Here is a 25,290-nt window from a genome sequence, read left to right as displayed (position 1 = left end):
TCAGAAGTGATATGATAGGTGTGGGTGAGAAACAAGTCAATACTTAAGTCAGTTTTTACCATAAATTCTCATCTGCCCAGGAGGCGGCAATACGCATAAAGAATCTGAATAACCAAAAACAAAAGAATTGGATTACTTTTATGCTGCCTTTATGTGCTTTTTGGAGCTTACTTTGGGTGAACTATCCCTTTAAACTTCTATAGTTGACCTTAAAGCTCATAAGAGATGGCTTTTAAATAAACAAATTGAGATTTGAATCAAGCAACCCTTTATTAAATCCTGTATATTAAGACAAGAACATCTAATTCCACAACTCGGACACACGGAGACATTTTAAACCAGTCGTCAATTAGACACTTTATTGAAAAAGCAAAACAAAAAAAAGTGACAACACAAAATCAACTTAAACTATACAAGAACTTGCAGCCAAGATTTCCCAAACAAGGAAAAGATGCTCAAACATCCATATCCAGTGTGCAGACTCAAGGTCTGGGTGGACGCATGCCTGGAGGAGGAGGACCTGAGGGGAAACATGAAGGAAAAATAAAATATTAAGACTTTCAAAACATTTATATGAAGATCAACTTGTCAATTGTTGGACTAGCAGGCCATCCCTGTCCATCACTATCAATACGTCTTTACCTCTCATTCCAGGGGGCGGCGGCCTCATTCCGGGAGGTGGCATGCCCATCGGAGCGCCGCGGCCGGGTGGCATTCCCATCGGTGGTCCCATCATCGGCCGCATGCCTGGAGGAGGTCCCATCATACCTGTGACAGGACACACGGGCACAAGCGTGAGCGTTTACGATCACGTACAAAGACGTTAATGTGTTTTATTCGGCCATGTCATCCTGAGCTCAGCGTAATCCTGCTAAAGCATCGTCATCAGAGTCAGAAAGCAACGATGTCATCATTGCAACAGAATCAACATGGCTATTTCACACACACACACACCGTAACAGACCAATTGCACGAGAGAATTACCTGGAGGTGGTGCTCCTCGACCCATCGGAGGAGGTGGTCCACCCCGGCCTGGAGGGTACTGAGTGGGGGCACCAGCTATACTGGCACCCGCAGCAGCAGCCGCAACTGTGCCTCTGCCCTGAGGGGTCATGACCTGAGAGAGAGAGAGAGCACAGTACAGTGAATGAGGGCGATCGATTGTTGTCAATTCAAACAATGTCGGATGACTGTACTTGTGATCTCACCTGCTGTGACGGGCCACCGACTCCTCGCACAGGTCCAGCAAGTCCAGCGGGAGCCTGAGCCATTGGCGCACCAGCTGGGACACCTCTACCCGCAGCCCGGCCAACGCCTGGACCACCGGCAACTCCTGCCAGGGGCACGCGGGCAATGCCAGTCTGAAAGGATAGATGCAAGTAAAGGGCTTGCGCACATCCAATCGTCATTTAAAGACGATTCAAAATATTGAAGTGAAACTTACATCTTTAGGCGGCGGTCCTTCCACAGTCATGGAAACCAGATTCTCTCCCCTGAGCAAAACTAAACCCAACACCCTCTTCTCCTCTCGTTCTGGCTGCTTTGAGTTCTTGGGTCTGTGAAATACAATGATGCATTAGTGTGCATTAGTGGCGGGTGATACACAGGTCGCCTTTGAATGCATTTTAAGCTTCAAGATGTCTTTACTTGATCTTTCTGAATTCGTCGCAGTCACAGAGGATCAGGTTCATGTGTTTGTCGAAAGCTTTGAACGTGCCGATGAAAATTCGTCCGTCCTGCAGTATACAGCGCATCCGAAAGTCGATGTGCTGCAACATCTTACTGCTCTTTCCCACCGTCTGAAAAGCATGAAAGGTGAAAATGATGAATGCAAATCGTTAATTATACCAACATTGTCAGCCAATATCATCATTTTGTTATTCTGATTTTAGAAGGAACATCTGGGTTTATTTTTCCTAGACCAGATTGCAAAAGCACTAAACCAGTAATCCATTGCACCATTTAAGCATGCTAGATTTGAGATGGGATGCGCCTGCCGATATTTATCAGCCAATTATTGACCAGATTTATTATTAGTAACACATTTGGTAAAAACTCTGAATTTAAAATGCACAATCCAGAAATACGATATATTATAGCCACAATATGTAGATGCGTTGGCACTCGTATGAACATGTAATATTAAATTTGTATTCGCTCTCGATTTCAAGCAAACGCTAAAAAACAGCCATAAACGGACAGGAGAGTTGTGAAAACACTTTGAAACCAGCAGACTTTGACTTCGGAGATATCGGTCTGATATTCATGAATGCTGCATGATTGATTGAAATCGCAATATGGCCTTACGCAGTTACGAAACCTTAAAAGAACACATTTGTACACTAAGCGCTGTGTGAACAAGCGGCACCCTCTAGCGGTCTGGATGATTATCGTTTAGACCAGGGGTTCTCAAACTTTAAACAGTGGACCCCCATCATATCTTAAACCAGTGTCAAGGTTGAATTTTTTATAATGTTGATATTTCCGTGAAATTGTCCAAAAAATGCATAGTAGTGTGAATTTGATATGTTCTATCATATACAGTACAAACATGTGAAATGTCTTAGAAGTACAAAAAAAACTTTTAATATTAATCAAGTTATTATATTTTTCCTCTCATCTTCTATTCAAATTTTATTGCAGCTCTTTAATATATAGGGCTGTCACAAGTTCAATGGAAATGTATTGTTAGAACAGTGAAAATGCTTTTGTACATCTTCATACATTTTTAAAGCATAATTCAAACTTAAAACAGTGATTTGATGACAAAAGTAGCAAAATATCGGTATCTACCCATGTTTTCATACACTTTAAAGTATGCAAAACCATATAAAAGTATAAAAATGTATCACCATATCAGTTATAATCGTCCAATTATTTTTATATCAAGACATTTGAATGTAACACTTTTGTAACCTTAAAATCACTCACTTCAGCAAGCTAACAAACAATAGACCTTTAAACCTTTAAAAATTGCACTGAAATCATATCACCTAAGCCTAATGACAAGAGCAATGAATTCATTACATTTCAACAGTTTCAGCTGAAGTTTGGCTTCAAGTCAAGCCAAGAAATTACTTTTGGATGGGCCAACTTTCCAACTATTTTTAAATGTTTTTTTTTATTATTATTTACAAACGTTTCTATGATAGAAGCAGCTCATTCTAACAGTTCTTTCAAACTTTCAGAAATCAGAATTAATGCTTTATTTTAATTTTATCATTTATAAATATATATCTGAAGTCTAATATTCTGAGTAGGCCTGGGACTCATTTAGGTGGGAAAAGGCCCCACCCCGGCCCACCCTCTGCTACGCCACTGATTTAAGTGTGCATTAACACACACACATACATTCTACTGCATGAAACTAATCTATAATCTAACAAATAACTGGACATTTCGAGAACAACACGCATTTTCTAGAATGCTACAAAATATCACGAATATTGTAGCTTGGAGACGCTTTTTCTCCTACAGATTCATACAATGTACTTGTAGCTTTTGCTATACGTATCAACGACGTAGTGTGTTTAATTATTAAACGCACGATCATGCAAGAAATATTAAGATATTTGCTTAATCAGACATCAATAATCCAAGCAGTGAATTCTTACCATGTTTGCTGTTCGGATGGCTCCGATTTAAATCGGATTCTTCCAAACAAGTTTAAAAAAATTGACCCGCGTAGCGTCGCTGAGTCTCTTTATTGTTGACGAAACGGAAGAGAGTACGACTCGAGAACACTCCGACCGGAAACACGACACTCTGAACTAAAGTTCCGGTGTCGAGTTTATTCATAAAATAACATTCAACCACAATATTCATGAATTAAAATACATTTTAAAATTAAAAAAATATCTTTGATAACCTTGATATTTATTTTTTTAATCGCACATTGATGAAACAAAATAAGAATTTATCATTATTTATTTTAGTAAAAAAAAAAAACAAGAACAAGAACAAAAACACGCAATACCATTCTTATTTTTTTTATTTCCTCAGCTGAGAATAAATTGGAATCTTTATATCAATCACCCAACTGTACACGTTCACTTAAGAAAAAATAAATATAATCCAAATGATTAAAACCAGCCTATTCAATGTTAATATGTTATAGATCACAGGCTAATTGTTACATGATTTACACTGTTAAGAAAATTAAGAGGTAAACCATTCTTCTGGCCTTTACATATTCATAGCTATGAAATGTTTTAAGACACAACACATAACTTTAGACATGGGGCTGGAGACAGTCCACAGTCAATATGGACCTTTATCAATCTATTGGTTTATTTTACATTTCATCAGCCCTACAATAAAGTGCCCTGTAGCAATGCTGACACACAATCGACTGTACTTTACAATAACAGACTTTAAGTCACCAGTCACTTCAATTCAGTTTGATATGTACTCATTTGGAGGACAAATCAAATCCCAGTCTCTGAGGAGTCTGTCTGTGCTCAGCTGTTTGTGTGGGTTAAAATCATATGTCTAAATCGACTCGGTTTGTATCATTTTAGGGCTGAATCCTTGGAGGGAAAAAAGTGAAGTTGTTAACAAATAATTTAAAAACACTACAACACACATACACGTCATTCGTTTTTTTTTTTATCGTCTATATAAAGCGCATCTCTTATATGCATGCCTGCTGCTGATTTGTGATTTTATTGAACTACATTTCTTTAAGTACAAAATCTGCCTGCAAGGATTGAGATTTCTGTCTGCAAATTTGATGACACTAAACACACACTCTCTAGTAAGCATGTGGTTTGTGAGTTCAGATTGGTGGGAAGATTAATATCTGATGTCAGTGCAGAACAATGACAACATGGGACATTAAAGGTACTGTTTTCTGAGACCCCTAAACCTATATACACACACACACACTGTGGGCATGATTCCTATTTCAGAACAAATGTTTAATGGATGCATGTCACGAAACCTGTCATATTTCACCCCAAAATCAGAAGAAATGTATAATTTTAAATTTTAAAGAAATCAAATAAAATGTATACATGTTTTTTTTCTTGGAGAAAATGAACAATTTAGGCCCATTACGATGTTGAAATGTTATTTAAACTTGAAATCAGCACACATTAAAGTCAGCACAACAAATTCTACCATGATGCATAAACACTTTACAATTCATAATAATGATTTTTACACTTTAATATAATTTAACTGCTAAAATACACGCTTTTTTCAAAAGTACAGTCGACATTTACGCGCTAACACGAATTTGGTGTGATGAAAATACTTACTAACCATGTCTGTTTAAAGTTATTTACTTCGTTGTCATGACAACAAAACCTCGCAATCCTGGTATTGGATGCAAGTTTACACCGATAACGTTAGTCATGTTAATATGTATAATGTTTACGGATCAGTCCCATTCACTTCCATTGTAAGTGCCTCTGATGTTTAATAAACGGGGACGAAAGTAGGCGGTTGAAATACATTTCTGTGGTAAATTAACATCATGCTGCATATGTTGTTGATTGAGCTTGACTTGTATTGACAGTATGCATCAATGCAAAAAATCATATTGGTCCTTAAAATCGTTTATAGCAAAATTGTAATTATTTCATTTGATTTGGGGGTGAAATATGAACCATATATGTTCTTGACAGGTATCCGGAGATTCATCCTAATAGCTGATGTTTCACTAATAAAACGTAATTTCTTACAATGGCTAATTTCCAGTACAGCACAGATCTCCATTGGCAATAAAATCCTAATGAAATTGTGACTTAATTCCAGGTTTCTCAGGAAATGGAGGCCGCATCTTTACATTTCCACATGCCAGAGGAGAGCATGCAAACTCAGAGTTAAATGTTGCATGTACATTATTGCAGTAGAGATGGGCCGCAGTCATCATTACATTACATGAGGATCACACAGTCTGCATAGAGTCGAGGTGAGCGGCGTTCCTGTGCATTAATTATGGACTAAGGCAGCATTAACATGAGAAAGGAAGTGGATTGCAAGATAAATGGAAGATGGAAGCAGTAGCCGACAGATTATGACATCATCATCGCTCTTTCCTTCTCACAAAGCAATGTTCATCCCTCTTTCAGGTTTGAAGTTGCAGCAGCTTTTGGTACGACTGTGAAATCTGGGAAACTGTTGTGTGCATGCATCACTCTTGACCGAAGCCTTCGGTTTCCTCGATGGCAAACAGCAGTTTCTCCTTTAACTGCTCGTAGCTTTTATAGGGCGGCAAATCCAGACGGTTAAAGCTGTTGGGCAAAAACAAACAACTGTTTTAAATGTGTGTGTTATTTAACAGTTCGCCACGGTTCTCTAATTTGATTGGACTAGGGATGTTTGTAAGTGTGGGTGATATAAATGGATATAAACTGGTAGAAATGTTTCAGGATTGTTTCTATCAATCCAGTCAGAATTGCTAAATAATAATAATATTAATAATATTTTTAGCCATCTTTGGTTACGTCTGCATTGCATTTATATCTAGTGTATTATTCATGTTCACTAAAACAACACTGACATGATAGGAAAAACCCATAATGCCCTAAAATACATTTTTGATACACAATATATTATTACATTTGAAACAATTACAATCCACATCAGTTTAACATGATAAATACAATAGATACAATATCGTGAAGACAAGTTTAAGCTTATATAGTCCTCATATACAGTACATATATCAGGCATATTGGGTATCATTTGAAAGCTTATAATCTGAGCTTTTAATAGATAATCTTCACTTATGCTCTTAAGTTACATAAATGAACAAACTAAGGCCTGAAAACATGTGTCGCAAATTAGTGCTACCTGTAAAAGTCTTTAAAATAGCACTAGACAAGTCATATATCAAATGAAAGCTAGCACACTCAGGAATGTGACTGTACAGTTTATGTTGTTGGCCTAATACCGCAATTTCAAAGATTTTCAAAACATATGATTTCTATGAAGTCATAAGATACAAACGTCTCTTTTATGCACCGATCACTGCTGCTGTAAGCCTCAACCTTATATCGGCTAATGCCATTTTTTACATGTCTGTGAGCTTGCTTGGCTTGATAATCCAATGGTGTATCTTAGACGTCCAGAACAAAATGTGCATGCCGCAGGACAAGCATGCTAAACAAATCATCAGAAGAAAGGTTTTTCGACTACTGATGAGGAGCTTTCTAATGACACCTAGATTGAGTTTCTAGTCCACTCAGAGGCCAAGATATTAAATGAAATAACGAGGGGTGGTGCTTAAACTGAAAATTAGACTGAATGTCTATGGACGAGGTCTATTTGTTGCCAGAGCAAAACATTCAAACTAACTAACCATATTGTCACTTTAAACCAAGTGTGCCACACAAGCCCTCAAAAGTGAAGCCAAAACGTCTCGATCGCCCCCCGGTGGCTGGTCCTAGTATAGGTCATAAACCCCGCCTCCCCATGTTATTCAACGGGACGTGAGACCAACTAAACAATTAAATTACACTTCACATATCTTTTTTCCAAAGATAGTTTCTGTCATTTACTGTCGTTTCTATCACGTTGATGTAATTTCAAGTGTTTGTTTTCAAAATAAGTTTGTTTTTAGTTATTTGATGCTATAAAAACGGTGCTGTGACATCATGATTGACAGCTGTGATTGACAGGTTCTCTGAGTGAAGTAGTCACTGAAGCACCAACTGACTTTTTTTCGGGATCTTCGGAGGACTGAGGAGATTGGAGCTTTAAATTTAATATCTAAATTTCTATAATTAATTATTTCACACCGTCATAAGTCAAAAGTCAAAAGTGCAGGGCGTGTGCTTGCGATTGATTCAGCGAGAGTGAGGGCGGGGCCTTGATTTCGCGGCTTTACTTCCTGCTCACTACTGCGCCGGTCTGGTCCCGAAATCGCAACTGCGCAGACTCAAGTCCCAAGATGTCAGCGCCATATCGGGACACTGGCGGCTTCAGTTCTCACCAATGGAAAAGAGCGAAGGGGCGTCCATATTTTTTACAGTCTATGCTTAAAATTAACTTCTTGTCTATAATACTATCGTATAACAACATCGGGCTCGCGACTGAATCCGAATTAATTATGCTCAATTCTGATGTAATGTCTGTAACATCTCAAAAACGTGAATGACCATAGAAATGTACTTATTTACATGTTTATTTGGTGCTACTAGTTACAAATCAAAAAGAGAAATGGAAAATGCACACAGCAGTCATGCTCGAGTCTCATGAGGTTCAATGCATCTCTGTATATCCTAGAAACTCTATACTGTGTATATATAGCCTCAAAATGCTGTTTGATTGAAGACAATCAGTGTTCATCCTCATATTATAAACAGTACTCTACTGTTACGTTTTGTTTGCTCTAATCTGAAAAAGTTGTAGCATTGTAAAGCGTTTAATCACAGTCCGTTCTCACCATGTGTGGCTTCTCGGCAGCCAGTTTTCTTTGCCCACTTTCTCAATACAAAATTTCTGTGGCCCATTGCTCCCTATAGAAATAAAAAAAACACATTATGTTAAATATTTTATTTAATTTGTGGTCTTAGACAGTGTCTAGAAGTGCTATATACTTAATATGTGCATGCTTGCATGTACATTTAGGGCAAGATTTAATGTACTGACTGTACTTCCATGTCGGCATCCTTTAATGCTTACCCATGAGGTCAGCGAATCCCCCTACAGGAAGTCTGCATGTGCCGGTCACAAACTGCAGCAAACGCATGCGCTTTTCATTGTCAATCTCCTTTACAAACTGCACACACACACACACACACACACACACACACACACACACACACACACACACACACACACACAAAACAGTGGAAAATATGGGTGAATGACTGAAATGTTCACTGTGCAATCATCCTCTTTTGGGTTTAATTGAATTGTTGACCCGGTTGTGAAGGGTTATAGTGTTTGATTAACAGCTGCTAGTTATGTCTGACCTGCCAGAACCAGACAATCTGTTTACTGCTGCGGGCGTAATGTCTGTAGATGGCGTTTCTCTGCCAGTCCCCGAGATCAATCTCCTGCATCCCACACAACATCACCTGCAGAACAGTTACAGATTTTTTGACTTCTAGAAAGAAATCGGTGATATTGAGCATGTTTCAAAGTCAATTGAAAGGTGGTTTGTACCTCTAGTTCTTTAGCATCAAAGTACTGCAGGTACTGCTGCGGTAAGACTTCATTAAAGCCCTCGAGAAATGCTTGAGTCTGTTCCTCGACCCCTCTAGATAACCTCCACTCAGCAACCAACCTACAGCACATCGTTTTATTAGACGTTGTTGCATGGATGTCTGGAATACTTGACTGTAATTGGACCTGTCTGTGCTGCATGTGGTTTCTCACCTGATATACTCCTCTTTATTTTCTTCAGTTACTTGAATGTTTCCTCCATCAGGCTTGAGTTCGTGGGTGGTGACCTCACCCAGAATCTCCTTATCCACAGAGAAAAACATTTCCAAACCACATTCCTCTAAGTCATTATCCCTGAAGAAAAAACATCATAATCAATCAAGGTCTTTCTAAAACACTTCCCCTAAAGGAAAACATCTCAACACGCACTTCTAGATTCTTCTGCTTGGTTGAAACCTGTCAAGAACACGTCCAGGTCATATATAAAAAAAATGGATTACAGTATTACAGTATGGAGATACTAGTTGTTTCAATTAGTCAAACTCCCACTTAGACTTTGGGAAATGTTTAATGTTACTTGAACTGGTGATATTTTAGTGCATTTCTATCTTAATACTGTGGAAGTCTTTGTTTGGAAAATGTAACAATATAATGCTTTTTAACATTTTGTTTTCTTTTCTAAGATGGAAATACATGTATATTGACAGGAAAAGAAGTATATATAGCGTCACATGTGTTGCACTTTCAAAATCTGTGATTTATTACACATTTCTATCAACTGACAGCACTACTAATAACACAAAGGGAGAAAGTGTGATATTTTTTTTTAATAAACATGTCTAAAGAGTGTTTAGTTGAAGAATTGATGCATTTCTATGCCCAGCCTTATTATGTTGAACAGAGTACTCGGAAATCAAACAGAAACATAGAGGAGATACAGGCAGCAACAGTCACAACATGTCCTAACCTGACGGCAAACAACCGGTGCCAGTTCACAGCGGGCACGATGCCGAAAATAGAAAACAAGCAATCGATAGAATGTAACGTCGCTCGTCACTGCTGGTTAGGACAAAAACTCTAATTATCATAGAGAATATACCTTTTATCATGTGTCGTTTGCCGTCAGGTTAGGACACGGTGTGACTGTGGCTACCTGTAGCTCCTCTATGTTTCTGTTTGATTTCTAAGTACTCTGTTAAAAAAATAAGGCTGGGCATAGAAATGCATCAATTCTTGGACTCAAACTCTTCAGACCCGTTTAGTAAGTTATGTTCTCTGTTTTGTGTGTTCAGATGTGTTCTGTTGTCGTTATCGCGGTTTTTAGATAAACAAAACAAGTTTTTGCTTGAACGCCCCAATGTCGCGAGGGGTCTGTGTGAACTGTTGCTCTCGTGTCCTATCATGAACACACACAGGTCAACGGTCAGTGAACATTTTCACTCAATAATACATTAGATTTCAGTTTCTCATCAAATCTTATCGTATGCTTTCATAACAATCATGAGTCTCATGAATAATTAATTAGACTTCTGAATGATACTTTTGTGTTCTTTTGAAGCTTGAAGAGGTGTCACCATAAACTGCCATTGTATGACATCACTGAGCACATTTATCACAATTTCTCCCTTTGTGTTCTGAGAAAGTCATATTGAGTTATAACAACACGGGTGAGTAAACAATGACTGAATTAAAATTTTTGGTTAAACTAATTCTTTAAAAGTAATAACATTCATTCAAATTAAGTAACTAATCTGAACACAACACTTTGAATTTAAATACTTTAAGACTTAGATTACAGCCTCTTGATGCTTTGAGTTAATTAGAAAGAAAATGTAAAATAAAAATGTAATGCAAAAAAGGCACATGCAAAAAATATAATTATGTATTACTTAAATTGTGAAGTATTTAAACATAATGGTAATTATGACTAAATATTATTGTATTTTTTTGTTTTGTTTTTTACTGTAATATAGTAAAAATAAAACTATAACAAAAACTCAAAAGTAAAATGTCTGGATGCTTTGTTTGGAAAAAATTAATAACGCATTATAAATGTTACATATTGTTTTCTTTTCTTTCCTGAGAAGGAAAAAAGTCATATTGAAAGGAAAATAATTATATAGAGTAAAATTTTAGCACTTTAAAAATCTGAGATTAATCGCAATTAACCATAAAAAATGATGTGATTAATCGTGATTAAAAATGTTAATAGACTGAAAGCACTAGTATTTAATTATCATGAAAATGTCACAATGAAAAAATCTCATTAGCCCTAATATATGCTTAATTTTCTTTATGCAATTTATATTTTTATTTTTAGGTGAAATAGGTCTTCGTGAGATTCACTTGTTTAGTAGAAACTCTACTATGATATTACAATCATAATCTCCAAATGTACCCTTTTTTTCACAAATCGTCATCATCATCATCATCTTTCTCACTATTACATAAATTTTTCCCCTCCCTTTTCTCCCCAATTTTGAATGCCCAATTCCCAATATGCTCCAAGTCCTCGTGGTGGTGTGGGCTCAAACCGGGTGGCGGAGGACGAATCTCAGTTTCCTCCGCATCTGAGACCGTCAATCCGTGCATCTTATCACGTGACTTGTTGAGCGCATTACCGTAGAGATGTAGCGCGTGTGGAGGCTTCAGACCATCCACCACGGCATCCGCACAACTCACCACGCGCCCCACCGAGAACGAACCACATTATAGCGACCACGAGGAGGTTACCCCATGTGACTCTACCCTCCCTAGCAACCGGGCCAATTTGGTTGCTTAGGAGACCTGGCTGGAGTCACTCAGCACACCTTGGATTCGAGCTCGTGAAGTATTACATTATTATCTCTACAGCTCTTTAAATGGTCCTCACTTACTTGATCCACATGAGAGAGTTGTAGAACTCAGGGTCGATGGACTCCAGGTCTTTGAGAGCCAGAGGTTTGTTCAGGATCCTTTTATAAAAGGGCAGAGAGAAGCCAGTGTCGATGAACTTCCCGTGAAACAAAGCCTGACCGAGAGAACACAAAACCCATCAAACTCCCATTAGATCTGTTTTGAAAATTCCATCCAGTACACGTGTTAGTCAGGTGGACGTCAACATTAGTCAAGCATGGTGAGAATCGTTGTACCATAGCGATGAATCGGCCAATGAACTTGAAGTATTTGAGGTGGTCAGGGTTGATGAAGGAGGCTGGGTTAATCTGCAGGCAGTAGTTGTCTTTGCCAGCATACTCGAACAGACAGTACATGGGGTTCAACACCTCGTGAGACAGCAGGAAGAACCATTCCCTATCATACACAAACACACAACATTATTATAGTTGCAACTGTAACATACTGTTGATTTCATCGCAGTGAAATTCTCCAAAAGGTGGCGCTATGTCGTTTACGCTTAAAATGTTAGTCTCCGCATAAGTCAGGCATATGTGGTATCGTTTGAAAGCTAAGAATCTGAACTTTTAAGAGATAACCATCACTTCTGCATTTATGTTGCATAAAATAACAAAATAAGGCTTGAAAACATTCACGTCACAAATCAGCGCCACCTAGAGGTTATGTGATAGAAATATTAATATAAATATATTATAAAATAGCACTAGACAAGTCATATATCAAATGAAAGCTCTCATTCTCAGGAATGTGACTGTACGGTCTATGATGTTGCCCTAATATCGCCGTTTGAAAGATTTTCAAAATAATCACAAAGTGAAAAATTATTTCTGTTAGACATCAAACACAAACGTCTCATTTATGCTCCAATCACTACTGCTGTAAGCCCCAAATAGCCAAAAACTTTATATCTGCTTTTACCTTTTTTCAGTTTTGTAAAAGTGAACAATTATTTACTTGTCTGGGAGCTTGCCTGTGATAATCCAATGTCATATTTAAGATGTCCAGAACAAAATAAGCAGTCCAGCAGGAAAAGCATGCAAGCCAAATCATCAGAAATATATGTTTTCGACTATTGATGATCTACATCCTCGCAAAAGGCAGGATCTCAGCTTTCTAATGACACCTAGATTGAGCTTGTAGTCCACTCAGAGGCCGAGATATTCAATTAAATAATGAGGGTGGGTGCATGAACTGAAAATTAGACTGAATGTCTATGGACGAGCAAATCTGTGCGCCACCTACATTTCAGATCTGCATTTTGTGACAGAAAAACTGCAGATGGCAAACCAAAAATGCCCCCAAATTTAAGAGGTGAAGGTGCAATAGTTGCCCCCAGGAATTCATTCTCAGTGGCATTTGTTTTACCTTCATGAGTTTTTTTTTTAACATATAAAAACATATCAAACCATCCATTTAAGTATTAAGTACACTAAATACATTTTAGGAGAGAGAAAAAGGGCATAATTTAAAGATCTGAAACATTTTTATCACTTTCCATGGCCTTTTTTCCAAATGCCCATGTTAATTTATGACCTTCCTGGTAAGATATATAATATACCTGGCTACACCTCCATAGTCAAGCCCCTCCTCTCCTGGGAATATCACCCACAGTCTCCGTCTCAGGTCTTGTGGATGGCAACTCATGATCTGCAGAATTAATTTTCAAACATTTAAAAATGTTCCTGCATTCACACCAGTAAGCCAGAATAAATTTGCATATTAAAGTAGGAGTGTGTCATTTCTGCACCGCCAGCATCACCAAACAGAATTGCAAAAATAAACATTGTTTTCAAACAGATTCCAGAATAAAAAAAAATCTTGTTTTGGTTGTACAAACAGATAGTCCCGACACAAACTCATGCCATTCGTCGAGCTAATTGGGCTGGCTGGGATGCTCAAACAAACAGAGCAATGTTTTGAAAGAGTCACAGCGTTACACTTATAGCTAAAATAAACCTACAAATGGCTTATTTATAATCAACTTAAGTACATACAGTACTGTGCAAAAGTTTTAGGCACTTGTGAAAAATGTTGCATATTGAGGATGTCTTCAAAAATAATGACATAAATAGTTTTCATTTATCACTTAATGTCATACAAAGTCCAGTAAACATAAAAAAAAAGCTAAATCAATATTCATCTTTAAAACAGCCCCAATTCTCCTAGATACACCTGGAGACAGTTCTTCTTGGTTGTTGGCAGATAGGACAGATATGGAGTGGTGGTGGCGTAGTGGTCTAAAGCACACAACAGGTAATCAGAAGGTTGCTGGTTCGATCCCCACAGCCACCACCATTGTGTCCTTGAGCAAGGCACTTAACTCCAGGTTGCTCCGGGGGGAATGTCCCTGTAATAAGTGCTCTGTAAGTCACTTTGAATAAAAGCGTCTGCCAAATGCATAAATGTAAATGTAGGACGTTCCAAGCATCTTGGAGTTTTCGCCACAGTTCTTCTGTCTATTTAGATGGTCTCAATTGCTCAATTAGTGACTCGATGTTCAGTGGAGGTCTCTGTGGGGGCCATGACATCTGTTGCAGGGCTCCCTGTTCTCCTATTTTATTCTATTTGCAAAAGTAATGTTTGGGAGTCTAAAATGTATATTTCCTACTGACACACTAAAGTTGAAGATATAAATAACTATTTTAAGACAAATGGGTTTTTTTGCACAGTACTGTAAAAAAGCACATAAATGCATCATTCACCTGCTGAAATGAGTCTTCGAACAGTGTTTTGCGACTGACGTGGATTTTAATGTGCTGAGGCATTGCTAGTTGCTGTGGTATTTAAAAAGAAAAAAAGAATCAGTCATTCGTGACAACAAAATAAACATTTAGTCATACAATATAACACAATCACATACAGTCAGTCTATAGCTTAGAAGTGCAAAAGATAAACAAAACAATTGCTATGGTTACTAAATTGCAAATAATTGTACTCTGTTGTGATGTCATACCTGACACCAGAAGCGGAAGTAGTGAACTTTGGCTTTGAAGTCTCGCACATATGTGATCTGAGGGCCGTTCTCACTACGATGTTAAGATAGAAACAGCAACATTACACTAAAGAACATCTACAGAACATATCGACACCATTAAACATTCACTGCCTTGTGTCCAAGTGTTCTGAATGCTGCTAAAATGTATTTAATGAACCTTCTCTGTAGAAAACAAAAGATATTAAAGGTCTTACAGCGAGGATTTGCCTGTACGGGGATCAATATATGTGGTTGTTTTCCTGTTGTGGTCGACGAAATATGGAATCCCATCGACAGTAAACCTCATCTCCCATCCCTCCGGCAAAGGCTTTTCATTCAACAACCTGTCACAGTAGAAATATTTTAATCAAACTATAAACAACAACAAAACCATAATGTTTCCCGACAACTCATTCCAAGTGGTTTTACATCGAAAAAATCATAGCAGATAAGATTAAGTACTTTCTATCTTGAGTAAGTTAGTTTAAGCTTGAACTTAAAAGTATTTGTCAGGAAAGATGTTCAACTTGGAAATGTGTGTCTCGAGATCCTCGCGTTCGGCTCTAGTCTGTTGTGTTTCGTCTGATTGAACAGCCCCTGACCTGTCCTATTAGTCTGAGCCGCTTCACCACCGAGTTCAGCCGGATACCTCTGCTATCTGGGAATATTGCTACTCTACATACAACTGTACACAATAAAAAACAATGTGGTATTTCACTGTTATTATGAAGCTTGAGTCTGGAGTAGTATACTGCGGCATCAGTGCAACAACGTGTGAACTGCCCATTGAAGCGTTTACCCCCCTCATTTTCCTTTCGACTTAACATTTGAGAATATGTACTGACTAAAACGTTTTTTTATTTTTTTATTTTATGCACTTTAGTTGAAAATAGAAGGCAGGAACATTTTTAACAGCCAGGAATGATCTTTGCAATAATATAACAAGAGTGCTGTAGTCAGGGCTGGACTGGGAAGAGAAATCGGCCTGGGATTTTACATAGCAACTGGCCCAAAAGGTGTCGAGCCAAAAGTTGTCCTTTTCTGCATATCACCATGTTGTGGTCCATTCTGCATAATGCAGCAGATCATTTGAGTTTATCGCGGCCCATTCGGCCCATTTAGCGGTCGACCCACCGGCCCGCTCTGTTCTCGCGATGGCCAGTCCGCCCCTGATCGGCCCCAACTTGCGTTGGTCCACCGGAAAAAAGCCTGGTATGCCAGATTACCAGTCCAGTCCTGGCTGTAGCCTACTGTGTATGTATTCAATGCGCCCTCTTGTGGACTAAGGTAACAACGTAAATTAAAAAATCAGCTGACTTTAAAATTAGAATTTAATTCAAATTTTTTACATAATTTAGTTTCTCTGCCCAATTGACAGCCCTTGTGTGACATTTGTTACAAGTTTATTAGGGGTCCAAGCAACGAAGGTGCAGGAAACCTATTGTATTTGTTCAGATTTTTATTTTTATTATTATTATTTTTCTGCCCTAAAAGTGTCTGGGCGTCAGAGACTGTAAGTCATAAAGATTCCAAACTTGGCAGGATGGTTCCAAATCCCCCCCCAATACTCAGGCGTACAGATAGAAATCCACCGGACACTAGGTGGCGCTATTGCAACAAACAAAAAAAGCCATAACTCGTGTACCGTAAGGGCTAGAAAATAAATTATTTTTTATTATTATTATTAAAGTGTGTTAGAACACTGATAATGATCTGTAATTGTTAAAACATTATACACTTATAGAAAATAATCATGGTTTTACTATAGTATTATTGTAGTGACTATGACTGCAGCAACCATTTTTTTTTATTTTGCGCAGAAATCATTGGTTCTACTATAGTAATATTGTAGTAACCATGGTTAATTTTATAGTAAGTATGGTTTAACTAAATACCATGGTTAAACTACGGTTTACTGTTGTAAAATAATTGTTCCGTTTCGTAAAGTTAAACAAAACAGAAGTCTAATAAATGTCTGTTTTGTCCCATAAATGTAAACAAATAACGACTTGAATTATGACAAAAACTATTTTTAAAATTAGACTTGATATTATTAGTATCAGATTGAAAAGTAAATAAGTGGTATCGCCCACCCCTACGGAGTATTGCAAAGTAAATTCACTGAAGAACTTCTTATTCATGCCACCAACAATTGTTTGTAGCATTTCCTTGAAAATAAGGTCTGTTAAATTTACTAGCAATTTCTGTGTGTTCATTTGTTTGAAATCGCTGTGGTTGGTTTGTGAGTTTGAGTCTCACCCTTGTGTGCGAGGGTCTTCCCATTGTGTGGATCTCGTTGTGTGATGAACAAAATACATTCTGCCATTACTGTCTGTCCTCTTCTCTGCGAAACACAAAAGAAACCGAGATTGACGTGTTTAAATAAAGATGATATGATGTGAGCAAGGACATTCTGAGGGTAAAATATGATTGCTGTTTTCACAGGATAAAATAAGTGGTGACTCACCCCAGCCCTGCGGCAGAGGACCCAGAGGGTCAAACTCTTTATTAGCTGTGGGCGCGAGCTGTTCCTGCAGCTAAACACAAAAACAGAAAGAGGGAACACAAGAACAGAGTCATAAGATGAAATCACACAAAATGCATTCACATCAGAATGATTATAATTACGAGATATAAACTTGATTGTATAGAAGCTGCTCTGAATCTCAAAACAAAATTATTTGGTCAAGACACCAAAACGGATCCATGTTTGGCTTTGTTATTGATGACAGCAAAATATTTCATTATATTAATTATTTTCCCCTCTATAATCTCGTCCTTGAAATATTAAAGGATCAAATGTACAGAGGTCTCTCCCTGACTACTAGTTAAGCAGTAGTTAAGCAGAAGTTAAGCAGTAGTTAAGCAGTAGTTAAGCATCATGGTGGTAATAAAACCATTTTAATCTAAACATACTGTTGACGAGAAACAAATAACACGGTAAGAAATGATCAATGCATTAATAATGTTTTTAGTAGAGAAGTCAAAATCTAGATAGAATAGAGTTTATTCATAGTATGGTGCAGATTGCCCCGTTTGAGCTTGTTTTGCATCTACTGAATCAGGGTTCGAGCTCCAGTGAGAGAACACAGAGACATAAGATGTGTTTACATGTTTAACTATGCAGTTATGTAACAAGCACGTACATAAATAAATTCTGAAAAAAAGTGCATATAATAAAAAATAAAACTTCATATAAATATATTTGGATTTACTTTGCGCTGTTATTATTTAACAGAACTATCCTTAACTATCACCTACAATAACACATATATATATAGAGAGAGAGAGAGAGAGAGAGAGAGAGAGAGAGAGAGAGAGAGAGAGAGAGAGAGAGAGGGTCACTTGGAGTATACATGATGTGAATTGAGTGAACTTCAAAATATCAATATTGAACTTCAATTCAGCCGCAGACAATTAAATGAATGCATGTATAGGTGAATTCAAACTAAGCTAGTAAGAATGCACTTAACTTGCGTCGTAAAAATAACACACTACACGCAAAGCAGTATCCTTAACTGGCTAAAACACGTAAACTATTAACAGTCTCTAAAGCATGAAGAACTCAAACTACAGTAAATGTAAACAACATGAAGCGAGCATTTTGCACGGCGCGATTACATACAAAGTCAATGCAAAGATGCGAATGGCGTGACTCGAACACGCAAAATGGCATCATTCGTGTATTCACGCTAGTTCAAATTTTTCAACTAGAGCAAGAAATCCGCATGACGCGTTGTAGCGAAAGTCTTTCAGCATTGAGATTGTTCGGATGTCACTGACGTACTGACACAGTAGCAGAAGAAATCTGGAAAAATGGATGTAAACATTGTTGTAGCGGTGTGTGGGCACCCAGAATTGTATGACACAACATCATACATGTACAGAGACCGGACGAAAAAAGACATCGCTTGGAGGAAAGTGAGCGAGGAAGTTGGACTACCCGGTAAGTTCTGAAAATATGCGCGACTACTTGATTCCAGCTATTGGTTGTACTTTACTATGAACCAAGTCGTAGAAGCCCCTCCTCCTGGCCTTTTCCGGAAGAGATGGGAGAATACTCGCGGGTTCGAGTTACTCGCCAGTGGTCAAACTCGCGCGAGCAATGCAAGGCGAAAACTTCCTTTGCGTTGTATGTGCACGCACCATAAAGGTTGCTAATACTTATGTATATATTTTTTCACAGACTTTTGTGTTTCATACATTTTAAAATTAATAAATGTTTATACTTTTCATTTTAGATGTCTGAATTTATGATTAAAGTTTGCTGTTACAGTTTGACACATGTTTTTGTCAAATTAACACATTATCATCAACTAAAATGTTATTTCTGTTGACTAAAATAACATGCCATTGAATATAACATGACAAAATATTGACAACATTTTCATGAAAAGACAAACTAGGACTAAAACTAAAATCTGTGTAATAAATTAACACCGTTCTTAAGTTTGGCCATTTTACATGACGTCACAATGGTCTCTTGGGAGACGTTGGAGCATCATAAAATTCTAATTGACACTTCGCTAAGCTCCGCCCCCCGCTGGCTCTGACAAGCTCTGACTGAACTCCCCATAAGAATGAATGTGAGATTGCCGTGAATGGCGCATTTATTTGCTAAATATCCTCATTAACGGAACGGATAATAAGCGTAAGTGAACTTGAATGAAGAGTTTTTACAAGAGTTTGACATTGTTAGGCATATTCCTCTGACAGAAATCGTAACCGTGGAGACTGTGATAACGAAAAAATGATTATCACAGTCACTTGAAAAGATAAAAGTGTCATTACACACCTGATAACATTAATGAACAGAACTGCTTATAACGACTCATAACACACTCACGCTGTGAACTGTTTATTTACTATAGCTTTACTATTACATTAATCAATACATAAATTAATTAATGTTACGTTATTTGCTTTAATTTCCCTTTAATGTCCTCGCTGATGATATTCATGCACATTTGAGAATTAGGACTAACACAGTTTAATCCATAATATGCTCTTTTTGACATTTATTTAAAGTTTTTAATTTTTTTTTATAAAGAAAGAAAAACACTCTGTGTTTTCTATCTGGGTACCTCGTGTCACTATTTCAAGTGACCCGGCAACATTGTGTTTTACGGGTAATTTTTTTGGATCATTTTGATCAAATCCCGCTTAAACTACACATTAATCCTGTAGACTCTCATAGGAAAATAGAGAACGCCTGTCAGAGTAATGGGGCCACGGCAACAGTTGCTAAGACAGAATTGGTTAGAAACACTTTGAAGGCGGGGCTTAGCGAAGGGTCAATTACAAGTTTGAAAAGATGTGAAAACTTACGTTAATACATTACGCTAATAATCATTTTGTTGTGGATGTCCCAATGTGGGTACTAAATTTGCACTTTTCAGAGAGCTCAATAAAATATTCTAATTAAATTTTGGTTGCATTTGACGGCAAAAATGTTTAACTGATTGTGTAAAAAAGGCACATAATATCGGAATATCGATTGCAGGGCCCTGAATCAAATCGAAATCGTGTTGCGTCAGACTTTGAATCAGCAAATGTATCAACAAATATCGGATCGCAGGCCAAGAGAATCGATATATGATTGTATCGTGATGAATTTACACCCCTAATATTTAGGCTGTATAAAAGTAATCCACACGACTCCAGTCGACCAATTAACATCTTCTGACAGCCCTCTTCCGGAAAGGGGGCGGGGAGCAGCAGCTCATTTGCATTTAAAGAGACACACACGAAATCAGCGTGTTTTTGATTCCACCCAAAAAGAGGCATTTATAACATGGTATAATAAATGATCCGTGGGGTATTATGAGCTGAAACTTCAGACACTTTCTGGGGACACCTGAGACTTATATTACATCTTGTAAAAAGGGGCATAATAGGTCTCCTTTAAATCAATTACATTTTTCTTGGGGGTCTGGGTATCTCAGTGAGTAAAGACGCTGACTATCACCCCTGGAGTCGCTAGTTCGAATTCGGGCGTGCTTAGTGACTCCAGCCAGGTCTCCTAAGCAACCAAATTGGCCCGGTTGCTAGGGAGGGTTAGTCTCACATGGGGTAACCTCCTCGTGGTCACTATAATGGGGTTCTTGCTCTCTGTGGGGTGTGGGGTGTGTTGTGCATGGATGCCGCGGAGAATAGAGAGAAGCCTACTCAGACGCGGAGGCAACTGAGATTTGTCCTCCGCCACCCAGATTGAGGTTCAATCCCTCTCAAGCATTGAGTTATTGAAAATCCACTTGACATTGTGGGTGCATTACATTTTCCAGAGACAATCACTCCTTACTAGAGTTTACTCACCCCATATATAAATCTCTGGTTGAAGCGCTGCATGGCTCCCTGCAGTTGACTGCGCTGGTTTTGCCACTCCTCGTAGTTTCTCACCGACTCTATCGTGGGTCTTTGCCATGTGGTGGTTCGGCTTATATGATCCACAAAGTACACACGACCCATCGGATCCACACGACGCTCCCAACTACAACACAACCAAAGAAAACCCACTTAATAGTGGTATAAAATTCGTATTGCATCTTTTCGTATTCTACGTACAATTTAAAGTCAACCTGAAACTACATTCGCAACCCAATTTACTTTCGTAATAAGACGTATTTCTGAGTCAAACAGGATATGTAATGACAACAACAGCAAAAAAGGTAGAGCGGGACTTGATTTTATCCCTTGGCTATTGATTGCTGGTGTAAAGTGGTCAGTATATGCAGCCTTCTATGTTGCAAGTATATCGAACGCATAAGTGACAAAATTCCGCACCATGCAACAAAATGTGTACATTTTTAGCCACTATTTAGAGTCAGTTGCTAAAAGAGTAGAAAATAAATATACATTTTAATCACACATTGCACGGATGAGGTAAAAACAACTGCGTAACGTCTCTCTCACCTTTGGGCTGCGCCCATTCAACGTAAACACTTGCTAGCGGAAGCTCGTGCAAACGCTTTCTCTTAAAGAGACAAAACCAATTTAGTGCTTGTTATATATATATATCAATGTAAATCGAACAAGTGCATGTCAACAAACATGTAACAAAATGTAGTAAGTGTAATAAATGTGTAAATTATAAATATTTAAAGGGATAATTATACATTACGAAATATTTGTACTTAACCCCCCCACAGGCATTATAATACATTAGTAATGTCTCATAATACACCTTATAATAAGTTATAACTTCTCATAAATAATTATAACTAGTTATATTACATCATCCCTATGTATAGTTATATGTAAGAGAATAATGCATTATAACATCCAAGTAATATCCAATTTGAATGCAGCAGAAGTTAATAAAGTTAACGGTATAAGTGCTGTATAGTGTAAACAGTCAAAAGGCTTTATGATGTGATCATATTAGAAGTGTTCTTTGCCTGCTTTAAGTAAAGTTACAGCCGTAACATAAACTTGTAACATATAATTACAAGTCAAACTTATATAATGAAGTCATTTATAAAATAAGTCTCCAAATAAGATGCACAAACATTAAAATGTATTGCAAAGAGTCCAGTAAAAATAATGTTCTTGGGTGTATTTATTTCTCAAGAGAGAGAGTTTCTGATATATTTTAACCTTGTCGTTTTACATAATATACATTGAATGTGTGTTATTTTGTATTTTGTGCATGTATAATGTATTTAACTTTCAGCATGACTTGAAATGTAATATAACCACTTAAAACATTGCTTTTGTCACTTTACTTAAAGCATATCTATTACAGGTATTACATATATATATATATATATATAAAATACATTATAACTTATGTAATTATATACTTGTGTAGAATTTATTAGAATATATACTTCTAGAATTATATAACAGTTTTATGAAAGTTTATTCAACTTTGCACAATAAAATCAGGAATGTGTAATTTGACAGCCAATTTTGATTTCATGTTTTAACTCTTTAATCTCTGACAGTGTTTTTAAAGTTTTCCTGTTTCAGTGGAATACCCAAAATTAAAGGCTTATAACTGGGTCAAGTGTTTGGTATCATTGTAAATAAAACATTTCAAATTTCTTTATTATATAAATTATATATAGATATAGAAAAAACAAATTGAGCCAAAATGTAACTTTTTCTTATATAAACAAATATAATATAATAATTGAAAATAAGAACTAATTACACATGCAAACACAACAATGACTAAAGGTTTGCATAGCATGCAGACATGATTTTAGTCAGTTTCATTCTGTGCCATTTGGGGCATCATTGAGTCTGTGTCATGTATTTGGCGCCATCTCCTGGTGGCCATATGTAACATTGTGCTTCATGTGGATTATCTAATGATCGATGCATCCGATTAGCATGTGTCTGGACTCATTTGAAAGATATTTTATATTTCCTGTATTTTTCGTGAAGTTATAAGCAAAAACGTGACATATAAGCAACACCAACATAATTGTCAAAGACATATACTTACTATGCTATTACTCGCTATATTTTTGTCTGTGAGTAAAACAAATTGGCTGTTTATATTCTACTATTTGAGAGCTTTCCAACAACATACGACACGTGACTATTTGATGAGATTGATGTTTTTACTGGTTGCAATAATACGTTCAGTGCACTTTTTTTTATACATTATCAAAATGGAACCTTTCTGATTTGTCAGCAACTTTCAAAACACTTGTTCAGTTTTGGAAATAATGTCTGCATGCTTTGGAAATTAGAGCTTCTAAGCTTTCAAACGACAACTATTTTGTGTTGTTCAAGACTGTAGTTAGAATATTTTTAAATTATGTATTTTTTAAATTGCAGGCTCACCTGAGCTTATAGGGTTAATATATTTAATAGCTTTGAACTGATATATTTGTGAACTTAAACGAGACAACACAGTTACCCTGGTGGTAGCGGTTCTGGCCTCTCCCAAGTGGTTCTCTTCTCAATGTGATCCACGTAGTAAACACGACCGTTCAGATCTGCTCTCTGTTCCCAACTACAGACAGACAGACAGACAGACAGACAGACAGACAGACAGACAGACAGACACACACACACACACACACACACACACACACACACACACACACACACACACACACACAGAGAGAAAATCCATTAAACATATTCTACTAAATCCTTACAGGCTGATGATAATGTTTCGATCTTATTAGAGGCTTTTCTGAAATCTGTGGACTGACTGCTATGGGCTTAATGTAGCCGGTAAATTAGAAATAACATGGTCTGTCTAAGTAACCAGGAACCTGACTTTTAGATCTCAGATTTAAAGAGATGGTTGATGGATTTCAAACATTACTCGTTATAAAGACAGTACATTATAAATGCATATGGTTTATCAGCTTTAAGCTTTAAGTCTTTGTTTACTGTGTTTATTCTACTAAATGATTTACATACCCTGGAGGAAGAGGGCCGTTACTGATCAGAGCAGGTGTTGGGCTGGCCCGGGGTTCCTGGTTGGACCCTGACACTGTTCCTGACCCCGAGCTTGACCCCTGACTCTCAGTTTGTCCGTTCACACACACCCGTTGGGACGTCTCTGGGCTCGGAGCCCTGCTGCCATGAGTGGGAGTGGATCCGGCAGAGGACGCTAAAATTTAAAACAGAATATTGAGAATTATGCATAAAATATTTGTTATTTTCTTCACTTCCGTAGCACATTATATCACCCATCAGCCACCCTGCTCTTTAGATATTGGCATATTTAAAAAAAAATATGCATTAGGACATTAAATGCAAGTTGAATAGAAATGAAACTCAATGACAGTCTCTACCTGTGGAGGAAGTAGGTTTATGCGGTGATGGAGGTGGGGGTCGTGGTGGGCATGAGTGTATCAGAGCCACTGCAGATGGAGAGGCAGACCCTGTACTTCCGACTGCATGACCATTGGGCAGTGACGCATCATCAGTGATGTCACTGGATGGGGAGGAGTCTCGACTAGACCAACAAACAGATGCAAAGCCACTGTAAATGTATGACAACTAATGTATTAAAATACTAATATTATGTTATATTATATTATGCAAAAGAAAAATATTTTTGTCATAATTTCTTCACTTTCATATGTTATTTTAATGCTCTTTGTTGAAACCCACGAGCCCTTATTTCTCATGAAGCAAAACCTTCGAGTTTTTGTTTCATTATTTTATCACTCCACAGAAATAGAGTAAACATGCGTCTCCTCCTCTGCATCAGTTTGTGTCATCAACACTGCGTATTTGAACCCAAAATGACCAGGAACATTTGCCATTACACGATCGTTTAAAGTGAAGGCGGAGCTCTTTCCGTTCACATAAAATGTTTACATTTA

The 25,290-nt window shown here is 37.5% G+C and overlaps 2 protein-coding genes across 2 annotated transcripts in view; both read right to left on the bottom strand.

The window, feature by feature from the left end:
- Window positions 1–270: 270 nt before the first annotated feature.
- LOC127646476 (small nuclear ribonucleoprotein-associated protein B') lies at window positions 271–3,742 on the bottom strand. Its single transcript, XM_052130171.1, has 7 exons — window positions 3,615–3,742; window positions 1,648–1,799; window positions 1,445–1,556; window positions 1,209–1,361; window positions 985–1,117; window positions 643–768; window positions 271–520 (listed from the first exon to the last, which is right to left on the bottom strand). The coding sequence occupies exons 1-7, from the start codon at window positions 3,615–3,617 to the stop codon at window positions 483–485; spliced, it is 717 nt and encodes a 238-aa protein (XP_051986131.1). The 5' UTR covers window positions 3,618–3,742; the 3' UTR covers window positions 271–482.
- Window positions 3,743–3,979: 237 nt separating this feature from the next.
- Window positions 3,980–25,290, bottom strand: part of itcha (itchy E3 ubiquitin protein ligase a) — a 34,821-nt gene continuing 13,510 nt past the window's right edge. The window contains exons 7-24 of the mRNA XM_052130154.1: window positions 24,754–24,917; window positions 24,377–24,569; window positions 23,862–23,957; window positions 21,305–21,479; window positions 17,457–17,526; window positions 17,249–17,333; window positions 15,205–15,333; window positions 14,969–15,041; window positions 14,718–14,789; window positions 13,574–13,662; window positions 12,252–12,411; window positions 11,997–12,130; window positions 9,334–9,474; window positions 9,121–9,241; window positions 8,928–9,032; window positions 8,635–8,731; window positions 8,396–8,468; window positions 3,980–6,239 (exon numbers count right to left, since the gene is read on the bottom strand). Coding sequence (XP_051986114.1) covers window positions 6,140–6,239; window positions 8,396–8,468; window positions 8,635–8,731; window positions 8,928–9,032; window positions 9,121–9,241; window positions 9,334–9,474; window positions 11,997–12,130; window positions 12,252–12,411; window positions 13,574–13,662; window positions 14,718–14,789; window positions 14,969–15,041; window positions 15,205–15,333; window positions 17,249–17,333; window positions 17,457–17,526; window positions 21,305–21,479; window positions 23,862–23,957; window positions 24,377–24,569; window positions 24,754–24,917 — 2,077 coding nt within the window. The 3' untranslated portion in view covers window positions 3,980–6,139. The remainder of the gene's footprint in view (window positions 6,240–8,395; window positions 8,469–8,634; window positions 8,732–8,927; window positions 9,033–9,120; window positions 9,242–9,333; window positions 9,475–11,996; window positions 12,131–12,251; window positions 12,412–13,573; window positions 13,663–14,717; window positions 14,790–14,968; window positions 15,042–15,204; window positions 15,334–17,248; window positions 17,334–17,456; window positions 17,527–21,304; window positions 21,480–23,861; window positions 23,958–24,376; window positions 24,570–24,753; window positions 24,918–25,290) is intronic.

The sequence above is a fragment of the Xyrauchen texanus genome, chromosome 7 (genome assembly GCF_025860055.1).
Source record: "Xyrauchen texanus isolate HMW12.3.18 chromosome 7, RBS_HiC_50CHRs, whole genome shotgun sequence".
In the NCBI taxonomy this organism is placed as follows: Eukaryota; Metazoa; Chordata; class Actinopteri; order Cypriniformes; family Catostomidae; genus Xyrauchen; species Xyrauchen texanus.
The sequence above is the reverse complement of the archived record's forward strand: the minus strand, read 5'-3'. Positions and strand labels throughout refer to the sequence as shown.